This window comes from Pecten maximus, chromosome 1, assembly GCF_902652985.1.
Source record: "Pecten maximus chromosome 1, xPecMax1.1, whole genome shotgun sequence".
Lineage (NCBI taxonomy): Eukaryota > Metazoa > Mollusca > Bivalvia > Pectinida > Pectinidae > Pecten > Pecten maximus.
Genome location: NC_047015.1, coordinates 51,255,783 through 51,272,935, shown reverse-complemented (window position 1 = coordinate 51,272,935; position 17,153 = coordinate 51,255,783). Strand labels below are relative to the sequence as shown.

The window sequence follows — 17,153 nt, the reverse complement described above, 5'->3', positions numbered from 1 at the left end:
TCCTAGAATATACTTATTTCTAAGAATATATTATAAAGTGAAAACTGTTGATTTCTAAGACAGGCAAACTTCGACTTGTGATGGTATTTATTCCTATACAATCGTGCAGCATCATATATTTATGGTGACGTCATAAATTATTTCATTACATGTAATTATAATGTTACAATAATGTTATTACACATGTTTCTTAAGATATTTATGGCATAGATGTAACGCATGGTAAAACGTGTGATAAAATGCAAATTCAATGACATGGTCATATAGATTTGAAAATTATTCAAATTCACTTCATAAATTTTACCTCATTTTTTGTTGGGTTCAAACACATACAAATGCCTCTATTTGGAAGACTGCGCCATTGCTCATAGCGTAGGTAATGTCCGTCCAAAACGCAGCCTAAGAAAAGGAAATACAGGTTTTGTTACATGGATACATGGTATGTACAAACCAATATCTGTAAATGCAGGTACAAGTTCATAAACAATATTTTATGAACAAAAGTGCAAAGAAAATTGATCAAATTTAAACACAATGTTCAACTTTTATTCATCAAAATTATATTCGACTGAGGGGCTTTTAACAGCCCTAGCACTTGACTAGATTTCAGTTAGACCCAGTTAAAGGTTTGGTTAAATTGGTAGTTACCAGGTACATAAACTTATTATCAGCTTTACAGGAGCTGCTAGTCGATTCCATGAAACTGAGAGGAGCAAGCTTGATAAAATAATTCTTCATTTACCTCCCCCCTCACCATCAAAGTGGTGAAGAATAATGTTTGACCTTTAACCTTGCCCACTGACCACCAGTTTTCCAATCAGGTATAGAACATTATGGTGTGGATTTGAGTATGTAAATCTGTCATGGAATTTAGGATATCTTGCCTGCTAATGGCTCATTTTCTCATACAGTTAAATTAATTCAATTTCAATTGAGTGCCTAAAAGCGACAGTCTTTATAAACTTGCATCAATTCTAACCAATTTCTATGAAACCCTCGTTGCTCTTAATCAGCCATAAATATGAAATTTTCATCTGATATATATATGCTCCACATCAATATGAATATTTAACAAAAATGTACGTAATGATGATATGAAAAAATCCATTATATATGATAAATAATTTATCGCCTTTATAATTATTACAAAATTAAATTGGAAGAAATGTAACTACATGATGTATATATTTGAAAAGCCATGATTTCCTGGTAAATATCTCATTAATTCTCTTTATAATGCTTAAAGTGAAAAGACAACATGCCATGTTCTTCAAACTTACCATACATGCAACGACATTTATTACTTCCAGGGCGACATTCTTCTTCATCATGGATGCAGTGTTCAAATTGTGGGCATTCTCTGTAATTGAAAATAAACTGAATAATTTGTAAAATTTTCATAAATGTTTTTCCTACAGAGGATTGCAAACTGTGAAAATACAGCTTAGCATAACAATTCTGATATATATCTGAACCTTTTATTTGAAGAGTATCTGGGTCTGGTGATGCATTGATATACCCTTCACAGTAATCTGATGTCAATATTATGTTCTCACATACTTCACAGGGGGATTCCGTGGTTGCTTTATAGGGATGGGATAAATAGAGGTTACACAACGAGTGGTTGTTGGATATGGAATTTATTTCACACGAGTAAGTTATTTTTTAAAAGTTACAAAAGACACGAGCTTTAGCGAGTGTTTTTTGCAACTTTTAAAAAATAACTTACTCGTGTGAAATAAATTCCATATCCAACAATTTCGAGTCGTGTGACCTGTTTCTACCGCAATAATATCGGCTTGAATCAAAGAGAAACGTGGCCTGTTTCTACCACAATAATATCGGCTTGAATCAAAGAGAAACGTGGCCAAGTATAATTTCCTGTATGCAAATAAAGTGTACCGGTGACGTCCGGGACCCAGTGATTAGACGTAATTAGATAATTGATGACGTCAATAACAATTGCAGCTTGGGTCAAAGTTCACCGTTTTAGCCAATCAAAATGCGTACAGAGTTTATACCACGTGTGGTATAAACAGATTGTTAATCAACAGCTGTAATGATTAACTGGCGGTCTGAGAGTTGAATAACACAGGGTATTGTGGGATAAATTAATCTCACACAGGGTAGGGAAAGGCAGCTGACACGCACTATATGGCACCACTTATGCTTGCAAAAGGTAAACATCATAATTTTATATAGTGCAACCACATGGTAAATTGATAACATCATAATTTTGCCATACATTTTCATGAGAAATCAATATGATGACACGATAAAAAGGTGTTAAAATACCCTTACAATTTGTTACTTTTATTAGAAAAATAATCAAACATGAGCTCTTACCAGGGACAGGGATATCTCAACCCATGTACATGTGTATAAGAAATTGGCTGGTCGGCAGGGAGTACTGACTAGCCAAACTCTTTTACTTGGTATGAGAAATCCCTGTCCATGGCACAGGCCCGTGTAAGATTCTATAAGTCAATCAAATAGAAAACCCATCTAAGGCCATACACTCACAAGAGACTAACCATAAACTACTAACAAGCTATTAACACGAGATACAAGAGGAATCTTGCCGTCCAGATTGAATAATCTTTAGTGGTTTTATGTAAGACTGATCTTTTCCCAACTTAAAGATTTAATAATGGCGATCATACATATGAAATCTAAGAGATATCTCAGAAGCGCATTCTGTGAATAATAAAAAATATTCAAACTGCCAAGGTAACTTTAACTGTCAGCTATTTCATCAATACAGGGGCTTGGAGACGGAACGTCCCAGAAGGTAGAGAAGTGTAGCAATCAAGACAAACCTGCCGTAGATACATATTAATTTATACACAAGATCTCACCAAAAATCCAGGTATTAACTGTGTAAAAACGGAGACTCATTTAATGGTCCTATTTATTGGAGAGTGTTAACGTTGTTATGTTCCAGCTATAGGGTATACGTATATACGTAGCCGTCAGTAACATCAGAATTAACAATGTTATGAGCGAGTACACAAAAAACCAATTGCCAAATGGAAAATAAATCAGATTTGTAGATGAAGTTGACAATGCAAAATTAATCTTCTGAGTTATAGGATATATAGTACTTATTGACCCTGAAATAGATTATGACAATAGCTATAGGCATGTTAATAATCCTAAGGCCAGAGGGAAAGTGTTAGAAATTATGGAAAACTTTACACTTATTGATATTTTTAGGGAACATCATGAAAATTTAAAAAGATACACTTGGAGAAAAAGTAATCCGCTAAAACAGGCACGTCTTGATTTCTTTCTCATTTCTGAAAGTTTTCTTTCTAGTATTGCAAAATCAAACATTGAACCTGGTTATAGGTCAGACCATTCATTTCCTTCAATAACTATAAAACTTACAGAATTTAAAGCAGGGAGAGGTTTTTGGAAATTTAATAATAGTCTCTTACAGGATGTCAATTATCATAACTTAGTCAAAGAATGTGTAATAGAATATAAGAAAATTTTCTGTCTTCCAGTATATAACGTTGATGATATATCTAACATATCTGATAAGGAGCTCCAATTTTCCTGTAGTGACCCTTCTTTTCTTGAAACCTTGCTTGCACATATAAGGGGTAAAACAATCTCATACTCTTCCTATTTAAAAAAACAGAAAAACTTAAAAGAAGATAACCTTAAAAAAGATATACAGACACTTGAGAAGCAAGATGATGTAAATATAGTTCAGCTAGAATCCAAAAAGAAAGATTTAGAAAAGATTAGACACCAGAAAATTAAAGGGAGCTTAATAAGATCTAGAGCTAAATGGATTGAGGAAGGTGAAAAGCCAACAAACTATTTCTTTAATTTAGAAAACAGAAACTTCACGTCTAAGATAATACCAAAACTACAATTAGATGATGGTAGGTTTATTTGTAAGCAAGAGGAAATTTTACATGAGGTTTACAACTTTTATGCAAATCTTTACAGTTCTGATAGGGATATAGATGATGTTGATTTATTTGAAATATTTAATGATTTTGATGTACACAAACTTGATAGACAAGAATCAGAAAAATTAGATGGTTTGATAACTTTAGAGGAAGCAGGGATTACACTAAAGAATATGAAAAATAACAAAAGTCCTGGTATAGATGGGTTCACAGTTGAATTCTTTAAATGCTTTTGGAAATATCTAGGTAATTTTATTGTCAGATCTATAAACGCTGGTTTCAAAGACGGTGAACTTTCTATTTCTCAAAGACGTGGGATCATCACTTGCATACCTAAGGGTGATAAATCAAGACATTTCATAAAAAATTGGAGACCAATTACTTTGCTAAATGTAATATATAAAATAGCTTCTGGTACTATAACACGTAGACTTAAAACTGTATTAGACAAAATTATAGATAACGATCAAACAGGGTTTTTAGCGGGACGTTTTATTGGAGAAAATACAAGGTTAGTGTATGACTTGATGCAATACTCTGAAGAAAATAATATTTCGGGGATGCTTTTGATGATTGATTTTGAGAAGGCTTTCGACTCAGTTTCTTGGGGTTTTGTTGAGAAGGTTTTTCATTTTTTTGGTTTTGGAGCAGGTATAATAAAATGGATTAAGGTATTTCACACTAATGTCAGTGCAACAATTAATCAAGGGGGGAATTTTTCATCCTTCTTCGAGGTACAAAGAGGCTGCCGACAGGGGGACCCGGTCGCACCGTACATTTTTATCATGTGTGCTGAAATTTTAGCTCTGAAATTAAGAAATAACAAGAACATAAAAGGTATTGAAATAGACAAATGTCCCATCCTACTCTCACAGTATGCCGACGATTCTTCGTTGGCTTTAGACGGCACTGAGAAATCACTTAAAGAATCTATCTCTGTATTAAATTCTTTTGCACGCATGTCTGGCTTGAAAATGAATATTTCTAAAACACAGGTAATTTGGATTGGAAATAAGAAATTTTCTGAGGACACTTATCTCCCAGAGCTAAACTTACAGTGGGGTAGACAGAGATTTACACTTTTAGGTATTGAGTTTCACGTTAATTTGCATGAGATGCCGAAAATGAATTTTGATAAAAAATTGACAAAATTGAAAACTTTATTACAAATTTGGAAAAGGAGATCCTTAACACCTATTGGACGAATACATATTATTAAATCACTTCTGATATCACAACTTAACCATCTATTTATCTCTCTACCTAATCCAGATGAATCCTTTCTTATGAAACTCAACACCATTCTATTTGAATTTTTGTGGAATAGCAAAACAGACAAAATCAAAAGAGAAGTAGTTGTTCAAAATTTTTTAAGTGGTGGCCTGAAAATGATTAATTTGAAAGCATATGTAGATTCTTTAAAATTATGTTGGATACGAAGACTTTATCAGACCACAGCCAAATGGCAGGTCATTCTTAAAAGCTTTATAAACATAGATGTGCTAGCCAATTGTGGTGAAGATTATGTACAGATTTGTCAGAAAAAAATGAAAAATAAGTTCTGGATTGATGTTTTTAAAGCTTGGAATAGGCTAATATTTATGAATGAAAAATATACTTTTAGAGAAGATTCCATTCTGAAATCACCCATTTGGTTTAACAGGAATATAACTATTGGAAGGAAGTCAGTGTTTACTAAATCTCTTTTTGAGAAAAATGTTCTTACAGTTAATGACTTAATAAAAGATCATAGTTTGGGGGATTTCTACACTTTTCATGAGTTTCTTCAGACATACAATATTACCCCAGGTACTACAAATTTTCTTCATTACCATAGTATCTTATCAGCAGTAAAACAATTTTTATCCTCAGTTGAAATTCCTAAATCAAAGCTTCAATATCCTTTGGTACCTTTGAACATAGAAGTATTTTTGAGGAAAAGAAAAGGATCCAGAGATTTCTATAACATTTTAATACAAAATAATATTACACCTACTGGGAAAGTTAAGTGGAATAAAGAGTTTGAACTGAATGATGCAACTTGGGCTCAAATATACAAAACTCCTTTCGTTGTCACTAAAAATACCAAACTACAATGGATCCAGTATAGGATTAACCACCACATTTTAACAACAAACTCTTTCCTTTTCAAGGCGCATCTTGCCATTACTCCTCGCTGTATTTTATGCAACGCAGAAACGGAAACAATAATACATGCTTTGTGGGAATGCCAAGAAGTACAAACCTTACTTGTTGGTTTCACAATCTTACTTGATGCTTTACTCATTCCATTTGCTTTTAATAAACAATCCTTTATTTTTGGATTGTTATCTCCAAACTCTATTTCCTACAAAGCTGACAACGAAATACTTCTTCTTATCAAACAATATATATACAGTATGAGATGCCTCCACAAGTCCCTCAATATCAATAGTCTTATCAGCACTATAAAAGATTACTATAACTTGCAAAAATATATTGCCTACAGTCAGGGTGAAAGGGTACGGGAAAAATTCGAGAAAGAGTGGAAAAAATGGGAAAAAATATCCAATCTCTAGTTTTTCTTGTATCAGTGTTTATTGTAATATTATGAAATGATTGTCACAGTTTCTGCCGATATAATATTTTTCATATACATTAACTTAGAAGTTTTATCCTGTATCATCCCAACAATCTCTCTCTCTCCCTCTCTCTCTCTCTCTCTTTGATAGGATGTGTAATGATTATATGTGTAATTTGTTTTGTTCATGTGTTTGTCCTTGTGTGTGAGGATATGTTTTTGTATCTGTGTGTGTGTTTGTTGTGAAGTGAGTCTGCTATATGTGTGCAAGAATGGGTGTGAATGTTTAGTAGAAGACGCATGTTCATGAGAAGGATGATGATGATGCATATGATGATAATGATGCATGATGATAATATATACTGATAAGGATGATGTGATGATGATGATGCATGACATTGCATGATGATGATTAAGATTATGATGACAGTGTGTGTTTGACTATAATGATGATTATGATGCATGAAGATGATGATAGTGATGCATGATGATGTTGATATATAATGATAATGATGCGCGATGATGATGATAAATGATGATGATGATATATACATGCAATGATAATGATGATGCGTGATAATGATTAAGATTATGATGACATGTGTGTTCGACTATAATGATGATGATGCTTGATGATGATGATAATGATAATATATGATGATAATGATAATATATGATGATAATGATGCATGATGATGATAGTGATGCATGATGATGATAGTGATGCATGATGATGATAGTGATGCATGAGGATGATATATGATGTATGATGATGATAATGTATGATGCATGATGATGATATATATTGCAAATGATGATGCATGATGATGATGATGATATATGTTGTATGGTGTAGATGATGATGATGATATATGATGCATGGTGATGATGAAGATGATGATGATATATGGTGATGCATGATGATGATATATGATGATGATATATGGTGATGCGTTATAATGATGATGCGTGATGATGATGATGATGATGATGATGATGTGTACGATGATGCGTGATGCATGACGATGTATATAATGCATGATGATGTGTGATGATGACATATGCTGATGATGATGTATATGATGCATGATGATGAAATATGATGCATGATGATGATATGATGATCATCATCACAACATGTATGTGTAAGAGTGTGTGTATGTGTTGTTGTTTTTTTTTTTTTGTTTTTTTTTTCTTCTTTGTCTTGTTTTTATTTCTGTCATCCATGTCTATTGTTTTAATATGTGAAAATGTTCTAAAAATAAAAGAATTATAAAAAAATATAGTACTTATGTAAGCTTAAAAAAATGCTTTAAAATAATTTTGTATTCTTTCTGCTACTGGCTGCTAATTATATGAAATATTACCTTCCAAAGTTGGGTTAAACAGATTGGCCAAGTTTAAAGCGTCTTTTTTTTTTCTTTTCATTTTAGCTTAGGGAGAGAAGTGACCAGGAAGGGAGGCAATTTTTCTTTAGCAAATTATCTCCCCTTATAGTTTGTTAAATTAAAAGAAAAAATGGCAGTTATACTTTCTTGGGGAAATTTATTTCAAATCATGCTTGATAAATAACATTTGTTAACATGTATACCAATCACAGGTACTTGTCCAGTATGTAATATAACTAACAGGAGGGAGATGGACCCAGTTTGTAGTCTACAAACTACACACGAGTCATGATCACTATCTATTGTCCGTCATCCCAGGTTCGTTGGGTTTGCTAGTCAGTGTATATGTTGGTGAAGGAAAGACTTTACTCCAAGTAACATTTAACAATATCTATTTACTGTAACATTAGTAGACTATATATTTACATTATGGGCCCAACATTTGCAACTTACAATTATATACAACACCCTATACCCTATATCCCAACATTCCTAAACTAACTCCCTAGCCTTTACATCCTATAATCTATCTTGACCCCCATCCCGCCTAGTGCCTAGTGCAACATGAACTATCCCAAAGACCTACTTCTATGAGCGGCTTGATCAGGATTACTCAATCCTTTAAACTGCCCGCCGCAAATGAACATAGCACCCCTACATAAACACCACTGTGACAATGCACAAACAACCGACCAATCAAACACAGTACACTGACATAGGGACTCGACACAATGAATAATGCATAACTGGTACACGTGGACAAAACACACAACAATTAAGCACTCTTACCAAAGTAGCACAGCTAGGAACAGGACACTACATATAGAACACAGAATGTACAATAATCACTAACATCCCCCACTACATAATAATAAAATTAGGCAGAACTTCCTATATACATATTCTTTATAGTTATACACACGTTTTTTCTGGATAATTTTATGATGTCCTCCTGTTAGAAGATATATACGTATACACACGTACCAGATAAGACTTGACATGTCCCAAGGCCTGTGCACCAATCATGCATGAAGATGATATTAACTCAACCGTGATATAATATGAATCGATGAACTTTTGTTTGAAATAAATGTTTTGGCTGAAAAGTAACATGTGTCAAACTGGGCACAAATTTCCTATGTTGAAATAATTGAATTACTTCACCAATTATTACCCTGATCGACACTGGCCGTTTTCTTTTATCGCGGTCCAAACGGTTGGACCCGAGTTGTTTATGAAATACTGGTGATTTTCTGTTGTTTTCAGACAAGCTTGGACAAAGGCTTTCGAGGCATGTATTAACACCTGCAGGTAAAGATATATGCCTGAAATATTACATTTAAAAAGAGACGAACCGGTTTGTCCGCATAAACGAACAGGCCCTGTGATTGTGACACGTCAGACGCTCACCAACCGTAAATTCATCTCACCCTCTAAGCTTCGTGCATCCTCCTGGGTATGCCCCTTCGTACCCTCCATCAATAGTCCAGCCTGCCAAAGCCATGTGTATACATAAACATAGCAATGTAACACATAGCAATGAAAACACACTCAAAGGTTTGATTCCAAATTCCGAAGCCATTTTCAACAGGTGCTGTAGACAACCACACAAACAGCGAAGAATAATGAAAAGAAGCGTCTGGATGATTACGATTACTGTCAGTCTAAACTAAAAACAATTCCGGATTGATGAGTCCGATTACAATGGTCGAATGGAGAATGTTCTTTTCTGTACAAAATGTTACTAGAATTCTTGATTACAAATTGGTATAATTATCAAAATTGAAATATATAATTAGATATATGTAAATCGCAAAGCAACATGGACTTGTTTTATAAGCTTGTTTGGCAAAGCGAGTGTAGGCCTATTTATAGCAATGACAAGGATTTGGGAATATATGCTTCATGTAAGTACAGTACAGTACCTGTGCCAAAGAAGTCCCTGTATCTGTATTCTTACAACTTCCCGTTTGTGTATTTTTCCGGATTCTAGAATGTAAAGCGTCGATAGGTATGTTTATTTTACTGGTCTGTGTAGGTTTAGCACAAACTTATTAATCTGGCTTTGGGCAGTGTGCCCATGATTTGATTGAAAATCACCTATGACTATGTCGATTTGAATTTCAGGAAGTGGTTCTTTGCATGTACAAGATTTTCTAACTTAGACTACTGGACAAAGAATATCTACCTACAAATTAACAAGGTAAAACACTTTCCTGCATAACCAATGCCAGCTTTTATATATATATTATGTTACTAAAACATTATTCTTATTGTATTTTGTTGTATTTTATTGTATTTCCAGTACTTCTTATATATATTATGTGATTGTATTTGTAATTTTTTGTGTTTTGATAAAGGGGCGGATTGCCTCGAAAATTTATCGTGAGTTCGAGGCCCGGTCAGGGCATGAGTCAAAAAGTTGTCTTCCTTCGTCATTTGTGTTTCTAAGCTATATGATGATATTTATTAGCACAATGTATCATATACACTCTGTGTTGGTGATCCGAAGATAAAGATTTGAATTTCCTGTCGTAGTTGTACCGAGAGAAATATATATAATATATGTACAATTCGTATCCATGTATGTAAATACATTGCGATCCAGGTATTCTATATCACCTTATAGACGACTTCCACAATGATCATGTCAGGGTATCGGGCCGACCATCACTGCGCCATTGAAACGTTCTTTTTAAGAACGCCGATGTGGCGCAGCGGTATAGGCTGCGGGTATTTCTGGCTAGGCGATTGGGTGCCGTAGATCGTGAGTTCGAGGCCCGGTCAGGGCACGAGTCAAAAAGTTGTCTTCCTTCGTCATTTGTGTTTCTAAGCTATATCTATTTATTAGCACAATGTATCATATACACTCTGTGTTGGTGATCCGAAGATAAAGATTCGAATTTCCTGTCGTAGTTGTACCGAGAGAAATATATATATATATATATATATATATAAAATAAAAAGCCAAACACAGATCTGCTGTCTCCCTAGTACTTTCGCGGCTACATTCTGCCGCTCTCCCTGAAGAGCTAATACCCCACCCTGGACTAATACCTTTTAGGGTATCAATCCAAACCTTAATTAATATAGCAAATCTTGTTGAAATTTTGAAACCAAGTTTTGTTCATAATGCTGACCTTTTAGGATATTTCTAACACCTAAATATAAATATGCCGGACTCTGAACCACAAAACATGCGTGATTAATAACTTTTTCATCAATCTGGAAAATGATTATTCCACACATTATTTTGTGAGTCAAAGTCCTGAGAAAAAATTAACAAGATAACTCAGCGACTTACAGCTCCCGATCGAGTGTGTAGTTCTACGCCAAGAATTTACAGATGATAAATAAATCTAAATGATATTTACTGATATATGGGGTAGGTTAAATGTCACCATGTGGGTCTAGAGTGATTGACTTCTGGTACCGGACACACTACCTTATTTAGGTGAATCCATGCAGTGTTAAGAAATGTAGGAGATATATAGAACCCAGACAGATAATGTGCAGAAGGACGAAAATAATGCAAAACTATATTCCCCCGGCCCCAACCAATTTCCTCATATATTACCATTGCATAAAAAAATAGTCCAGCTTTTTGTGAAAGATTTTTCTTGCATTCCTCCAGTATATTTTCCTTATTTCCATAATAAATGCATTCATTGATCAGTAAAAATATGTCTCTTACCGTATTTTCCCCTCTATGTCCTGATATTTTCAATAAATTAAATCAGATGACATAGGATTTCAAAAGTAAATTTAATTTGAAACCAGATTTATTTACTGATTCTAGATTAAATTATTTTGCAGGATTCTTATCACCCCAAAAAATAACTTGAAAATTAGTTTTAAAAGAAATCGAAACAAAAATGAAGATTGGTGAGGGGAGGCTTCTGAAATTCTTCCACTATTCTCTTCCTCAACAGTTGTGACAGCATTGTTTAAACAGATTTTCTTTTTCATCTAAAACTCATCTAAATGGTGTACGCATTTTGTCTGAAAATAATGCAAATATGCATGATTAATACCTGGTACGAAAATAACACCTTTTATATGCATTATTTCAAACTGCCACTATTAGATGAATCAGTGATATTTTTCCATGGACCTTGCCTTGCTTCAGAAGTATGGTACAAGCTTCAAAAGCACCAAAGCATTTCTACTTATTTCCTTGTGAAATTATTGTATTAGTATTAACATGATAAATCTGACATTTTGCACATTGAGAGATATGTCAACAGTGATGTTTTTTTACGGTTAATAAAACCAATTCCATGTACTTATTGAACAATCAAAAGGCTGTAATTGTATACAGAACTGTATTAGAAAAAAAGAGGATCATACACACTTAGCAATGCCAAATAATTTTTTTAAACGAAATCAATAATTTGATATGCTACAAGCCTGTTTATTTCCTAGAATATACTTATTTCTAAGAATATATTATAAAGTGAAAACTGTTGATTTCTAAGACAGGCAAACTTCGACTTGTGATGGTATTTATTCCTATACAATCGTGCAGCATCATATATTTATGGTGACGTCATAAATTATTTCATTACATGTAATTATAATGTTACAATAGTGTTATTACACATGTTTCTTAAGATATTTATGGCATAGATGTAACGCATGGTAAAACGTGTGATAAAATGCAAATTCAATGACATGGTCATATAGATTTGAAAATTATTCAAATTCACTTCATAAATTTTACCTCATTTTTTGTTGGGTTCAAACACATACAAATGCCTCTATTTGGAAGACTGCGCCATTGCTCATAGCGTAGGTAATGTCCGTCCAAAACGCAGCCTAAGAAAAGGAAATACAGGTTTTGTTACATGGATACATGGTATGTACAAACCAATATCTGTAAATGCAGGTACAAGTTCATAAACAATATTTTATGAACAAAAGTGCAAAGAAAATTGATCAAATTTAAACACAATGTTCAACTTTTATTCATCAAAATTATATTCGACTGAGGGGCTTTTAACAGCCCTAGCACTTGACTAGATTTCAGTTAGACCCAGTTAAAGGTTTGGTTAAATTGGTAGTTACCAGGTACATAAACTTATTATCAGCTTTACAGGAGCTGCTAGTCGATTCCATGAAACTGAGAGGAGCAAGCTTGATAAAATAATTCTTCATTTACCTCCCCCCCTCACCATCAAAGTGGTGAAGAATAATGTTTGACCTTTAACCTTGCCCACTGACCACCAGTTTTCCAATCAGGTATAGAACATTATGGTGTGGATTTGAGTATGTAAATCTGTCATGGAATTTAGGATATCTTGCCTGCTAATGGCTCATTTTCTGATAGTTAAATTAATTCAATTTCAATTGAGTGCCTAAAAGCGACAGTCTTTATAAACTTGCATCAATTCTAACCAATTTCTATGAAACCCTCGTAGCTCTTAATCAGCCACAAATATGAAATTTTCATCTGATATATATATGCTCCACATCAATATGAATATTTAACAAAAATGTACGTAATGATGATATGAAAAAATCCATTATATATGATAAATAATTTATCGCCTTTATAATTATTACAAAATTAAATTGGAAGAAATGTAACTACATGATGTATATATTTGAAAAGCCATGATTTCCTGGTAAATATCTCATTAATTCTCTTTATAATGCTTAAAGTGAAAAGACAACATGCCATGTTCTTCAAACTTACCATACATGCAACGACATTTATTACTTCCAGGGCGACATTCTTCTTCATCATGGATGCAGTGTTCAAATTGTGGGCATTCTCTGTAATTGAAAATAAACTGAATAATTTGTAAAATTTTCATAAATGTTTTTCCTACAGAGGATTGCAAACTGTGAAAATACAGCTTAGCATAACAATTCTGATATATATCTGAACCTTTTATTTGAAGAGTATCTGGGTCTGGTGATGCATTGATATACCCTTCACAGTAATCTGATGTCAATATTATGTTCTCACATACTTCACAGGGGGATTCCGTGGTTGCTTTATAGGGATGGGATAAATAGAGGTTACACAACGAGTGGTTGTTGGATATGGAATTTATTTCACACGAGTAAGTTATTTTTTAAAAGTTACAAAAGACACGAGCTTTAGCGAGTGTTTTTTGCAACTTTTAAAAAATAACTTACTCGTGTGAAATAAATTCCATATCCAACAATTTCGAGTCGTGTGACCTGTTTCTACCACAATAATATCGGCTTGAATCAAAGAGAAACGTGGCCAAGTATAATTTCCTGTATGCAAATAAAGTGTACCGGTGACGTCCGGGACCCAGTGATGTGACGTAATTAGATAATTGATGACGTCAATAACAATTGCAGCTTGGGTCAAAGTTCACCGTTTTAGCCAATCAAAATGCGTACAGAGTTTATACCACGTGTGGTATAAACAGATTGTTAATCAACAGCTGTAATGATTAACTGGCGGTCTGAGAGTTGAATAACACAGGGTATTGTGGGATAAATTAATCTCACACAGGGTAGGGAAAGGCAGCTGACACGCACTATATGGCACCACTTATGCTTGCAAAAGGTAAACATCATAATTTTATATAGTGCAACCACATGGTAAATTGATAACATCATAAATTTTGCCATACATTTTCATGAGAAATCAATATGATGACACGATAAAAAGGTGTTAAAACACCCTTACAATTTGTTACTTTTATTAGAAAAATAATCAAACATGAGCTCTTACCAGGGACAGGGATATCTCAACCCATGTACATGTGTATAAGAAATTGGCTGGTCGGCAGGGAGTACTGACTAGCCAAACTCTTTTACTTGGTATGAGAAACCCCTGTCCATGGCACAGGCCCGTGTAAGATTCTATAAGTCAATCAAATAGAAAACCCATCTAAGGCCATACACTCACAAGAGACTAACCATAAACTACTAACAAGCTATTAACACGAGATACAAGAGGAATCTTGCCGTCCAGATTGAATAATCTTTAGTGGTTTTATGTAAGACTGATCTTTTCCCAACTTAAAGATTTAATAATGGCGATCATACATATGAAATCTAAGAGATATCTCAGAAGCGCATTCTGTGAATAATAAAAAATATTCAAACTGCCAAGGTAACTTTAACTGTCAGCTATTTCATCAATACAGGGGCTTGGAGACGGAACGTCCCAGAAGGTAGAGAAGTGTAGCAATCAAGACAAACCTGCTGTAGATACATATTTATACACAAGATCTCACCAAAAATCCAGGTATTAACTGTGTAAAAACGGAGACTCATTTAATGGTCCTATTTATTGGAGAGTGTTAACGTTGTTATGTTCAAGCTATAGGGTATACGTAGCCGTCAGTAACATCAGAATTAACAATGTTATGAGCGAGTACACAAAAAACCAATTGCCAAATGGAAAATAAATCAGATTTGTAGATGAAGTTGACAATGCAAAATTAATCTTCTGAGTTATAGGATATATGGTACTTATGTAAGCTTAAAAAAATGCTTTAAAATAATTTTGTATTCTTTCTGCTACTGGCTGCTAATTATATGAAATATTACCTTCCAAAGTTGGGTTAAACAGATTGGCCAAGTTTAAAGCGTCTTTTTTTTCTTCTTTTCATTTTAGCTTAGGGAGAGAAGTGACCAGGAAGGGAGGCAATTTTTCTTTAGCAAATTATCTCCCCTTATAGTTTGTTAAATTAAAAGAAAAAATGGCAGTTATACTTTCTTGGGGAAATTTATTTCAAATCATGCTTGATAAATAACATTTGTTAACATGTATACCAATCACAGGTACCTGTCCAGTATGTAATATAACTAACAGGAGGGAGATGGACCCAGTTTGTAGTCTACAAACTACACACGAGTCATGATCACTATCTATTGTCCGTCATCCCAGGTTCGTTGGGTTTGCTAGTCAGTGTATATGTTGGTGAAGGAAAGACTTTACTCCAATTAACATTTAACAATATCTATTTACTGTAACATTAGTAGACTATATATTTACATTATGGGCCCAACATTTGCAACTTACAATTATATATACAACACCCTATACCCTATATCCCAACATTCCTAAACTAACTCCCTAGCCTTTACATCCTATAATCTATCTTGACCCCCATCCCGCCTAGTGCCTAGTGCAACATGAACTATCCCAAAGACCTACTTCTATGAGCGGCTTGATCAGGATTACTCAATCCTTTAAACTGCCCGCCGCAAATGAACATAGCACCCCTACATATACACCACTGTGACAATGCACAAACAACCGACCAATCAAACACAGTACACTGACATAGGGACTCGACACAATGAATAATGCATAACTGGTACACGTGGACAAAACACACAACAATTAAGCACTCTTACCGAAGTAGCACAGCTAGGACACTACATATAGAACACAGAATGTACAATAATCACTAACATCCCCCACTACATAATAATAAAATTAGGCAGAACTTCCTATATACATATTCTTTATAGTTATACACACGTTTTTTTCTGGATAATTTTATGATGTCCTCCTGTTAGAAGATATATACGTATACACACGTACCAGATAAGACTTGACATGTCCCAAGGCCTGTGCACCAATCATGCATGAAGATGATATTAACTCAACCGTGATATAATATGAATCGATGAACTTTTGTTTGAATTAAATGTTTTGGCTGAAAAGTAACATGTGTCAAACTGGGCACAAATTTCCTATGTTGAAATAATTGAATTACTTCACCAATTATTACCCTGATCGACACTGGCCGTTTTCTTTTATCGCGGTCCAAACGGTTGGACCCGAGTTGTTTATGAAATACTGGTGATTTTCTGTTGTTTTCAGACAAGCTTGGACAAAGACTTTCGAGGCATGTATTAACACCTGCAGGTAAAGATATATGCCTGAAATATTACATTTAAAAAGAGACGAACCGGTTTGTCCGCATAAACGAACAGGCCCTGTGATTGTGACACGTCAGACGCTCACCAACCGTAAATTCATCTCACCCTCTAAGCTTCGTGCATCCTCCTGGGTATGCCCCTTCGTACCCTCCATCAATAGTCCAGCCTGCCAAAGCCATGTGTATACATAAACATAGCAATGTAACACATAGCAATGAAAACACACTCAAAGGTTTGATTCCAAATTCCGAAGCCATTTTCAACAGGTGCTGTAGACAACCACACAAACAGCGAAGAATAATGAAAAGAAGCGTCTGGATGATTACGATTACTGTCAGTCTAAACTAAAAACAATTCCGGATTGATGAGTCCGATTACAATGGTCGAATGGAA

The 17,153-nt window shown here is 34.2% G+C and overlaps 1 protein-coding gene across 1 annotated transcript; it reads right to left on the bottom strand.

The window, feature by feature from the left end:
• Positions 1–11,620: 11,620 nt before the first annotated feature.
• Positions 11,621–17,136, bottom strand: LOC117337346. Its single transcript, XM_033898299.1, has 4 exons — positions 16,866–17,136; positions 13,573–13,652; positions 12,598–12,692; positions 11,621–11,876 (listed from the first exon to the last, which is right to left on the bottom strand). The coding sequence occupies exons 1-4, from the start codon at positions 17,015–17,017 to the stop codon at positions 11,844–11,846; spliced, it is 360 nt and encodes a 119-aa protein (XP_033754190.1). The 5' UTR covers positions 17,018–17,136; the 3' UTR covers positions 11,621–11,843.
• Positions 17,137–17,153: the final 17 nt, after the last annotated feature.

Coding starts and splice junctions, on each gene's coding strand:
- LOC117337346 (XM_033898299.1), bottom strand. CDS start 17,017: ATGGCTTCGGAATTTGGAATCAAACCTTTGAGTGTGTTTTCATTGCTA. Junction 13,653..16,865: donor GGATGCACGAAGCTTAGAGG/GTGAGATGAATT, acceptor TTTCAATTACAG/AGAATGCCCACAATTTGAAC. Junction 11,877..12,597: donor TGAACCCAACAAAAAATGAG/GTAAAATTTATG, acceptor CATTATTTTCAG/ACAAAATGCGTACACCATTT.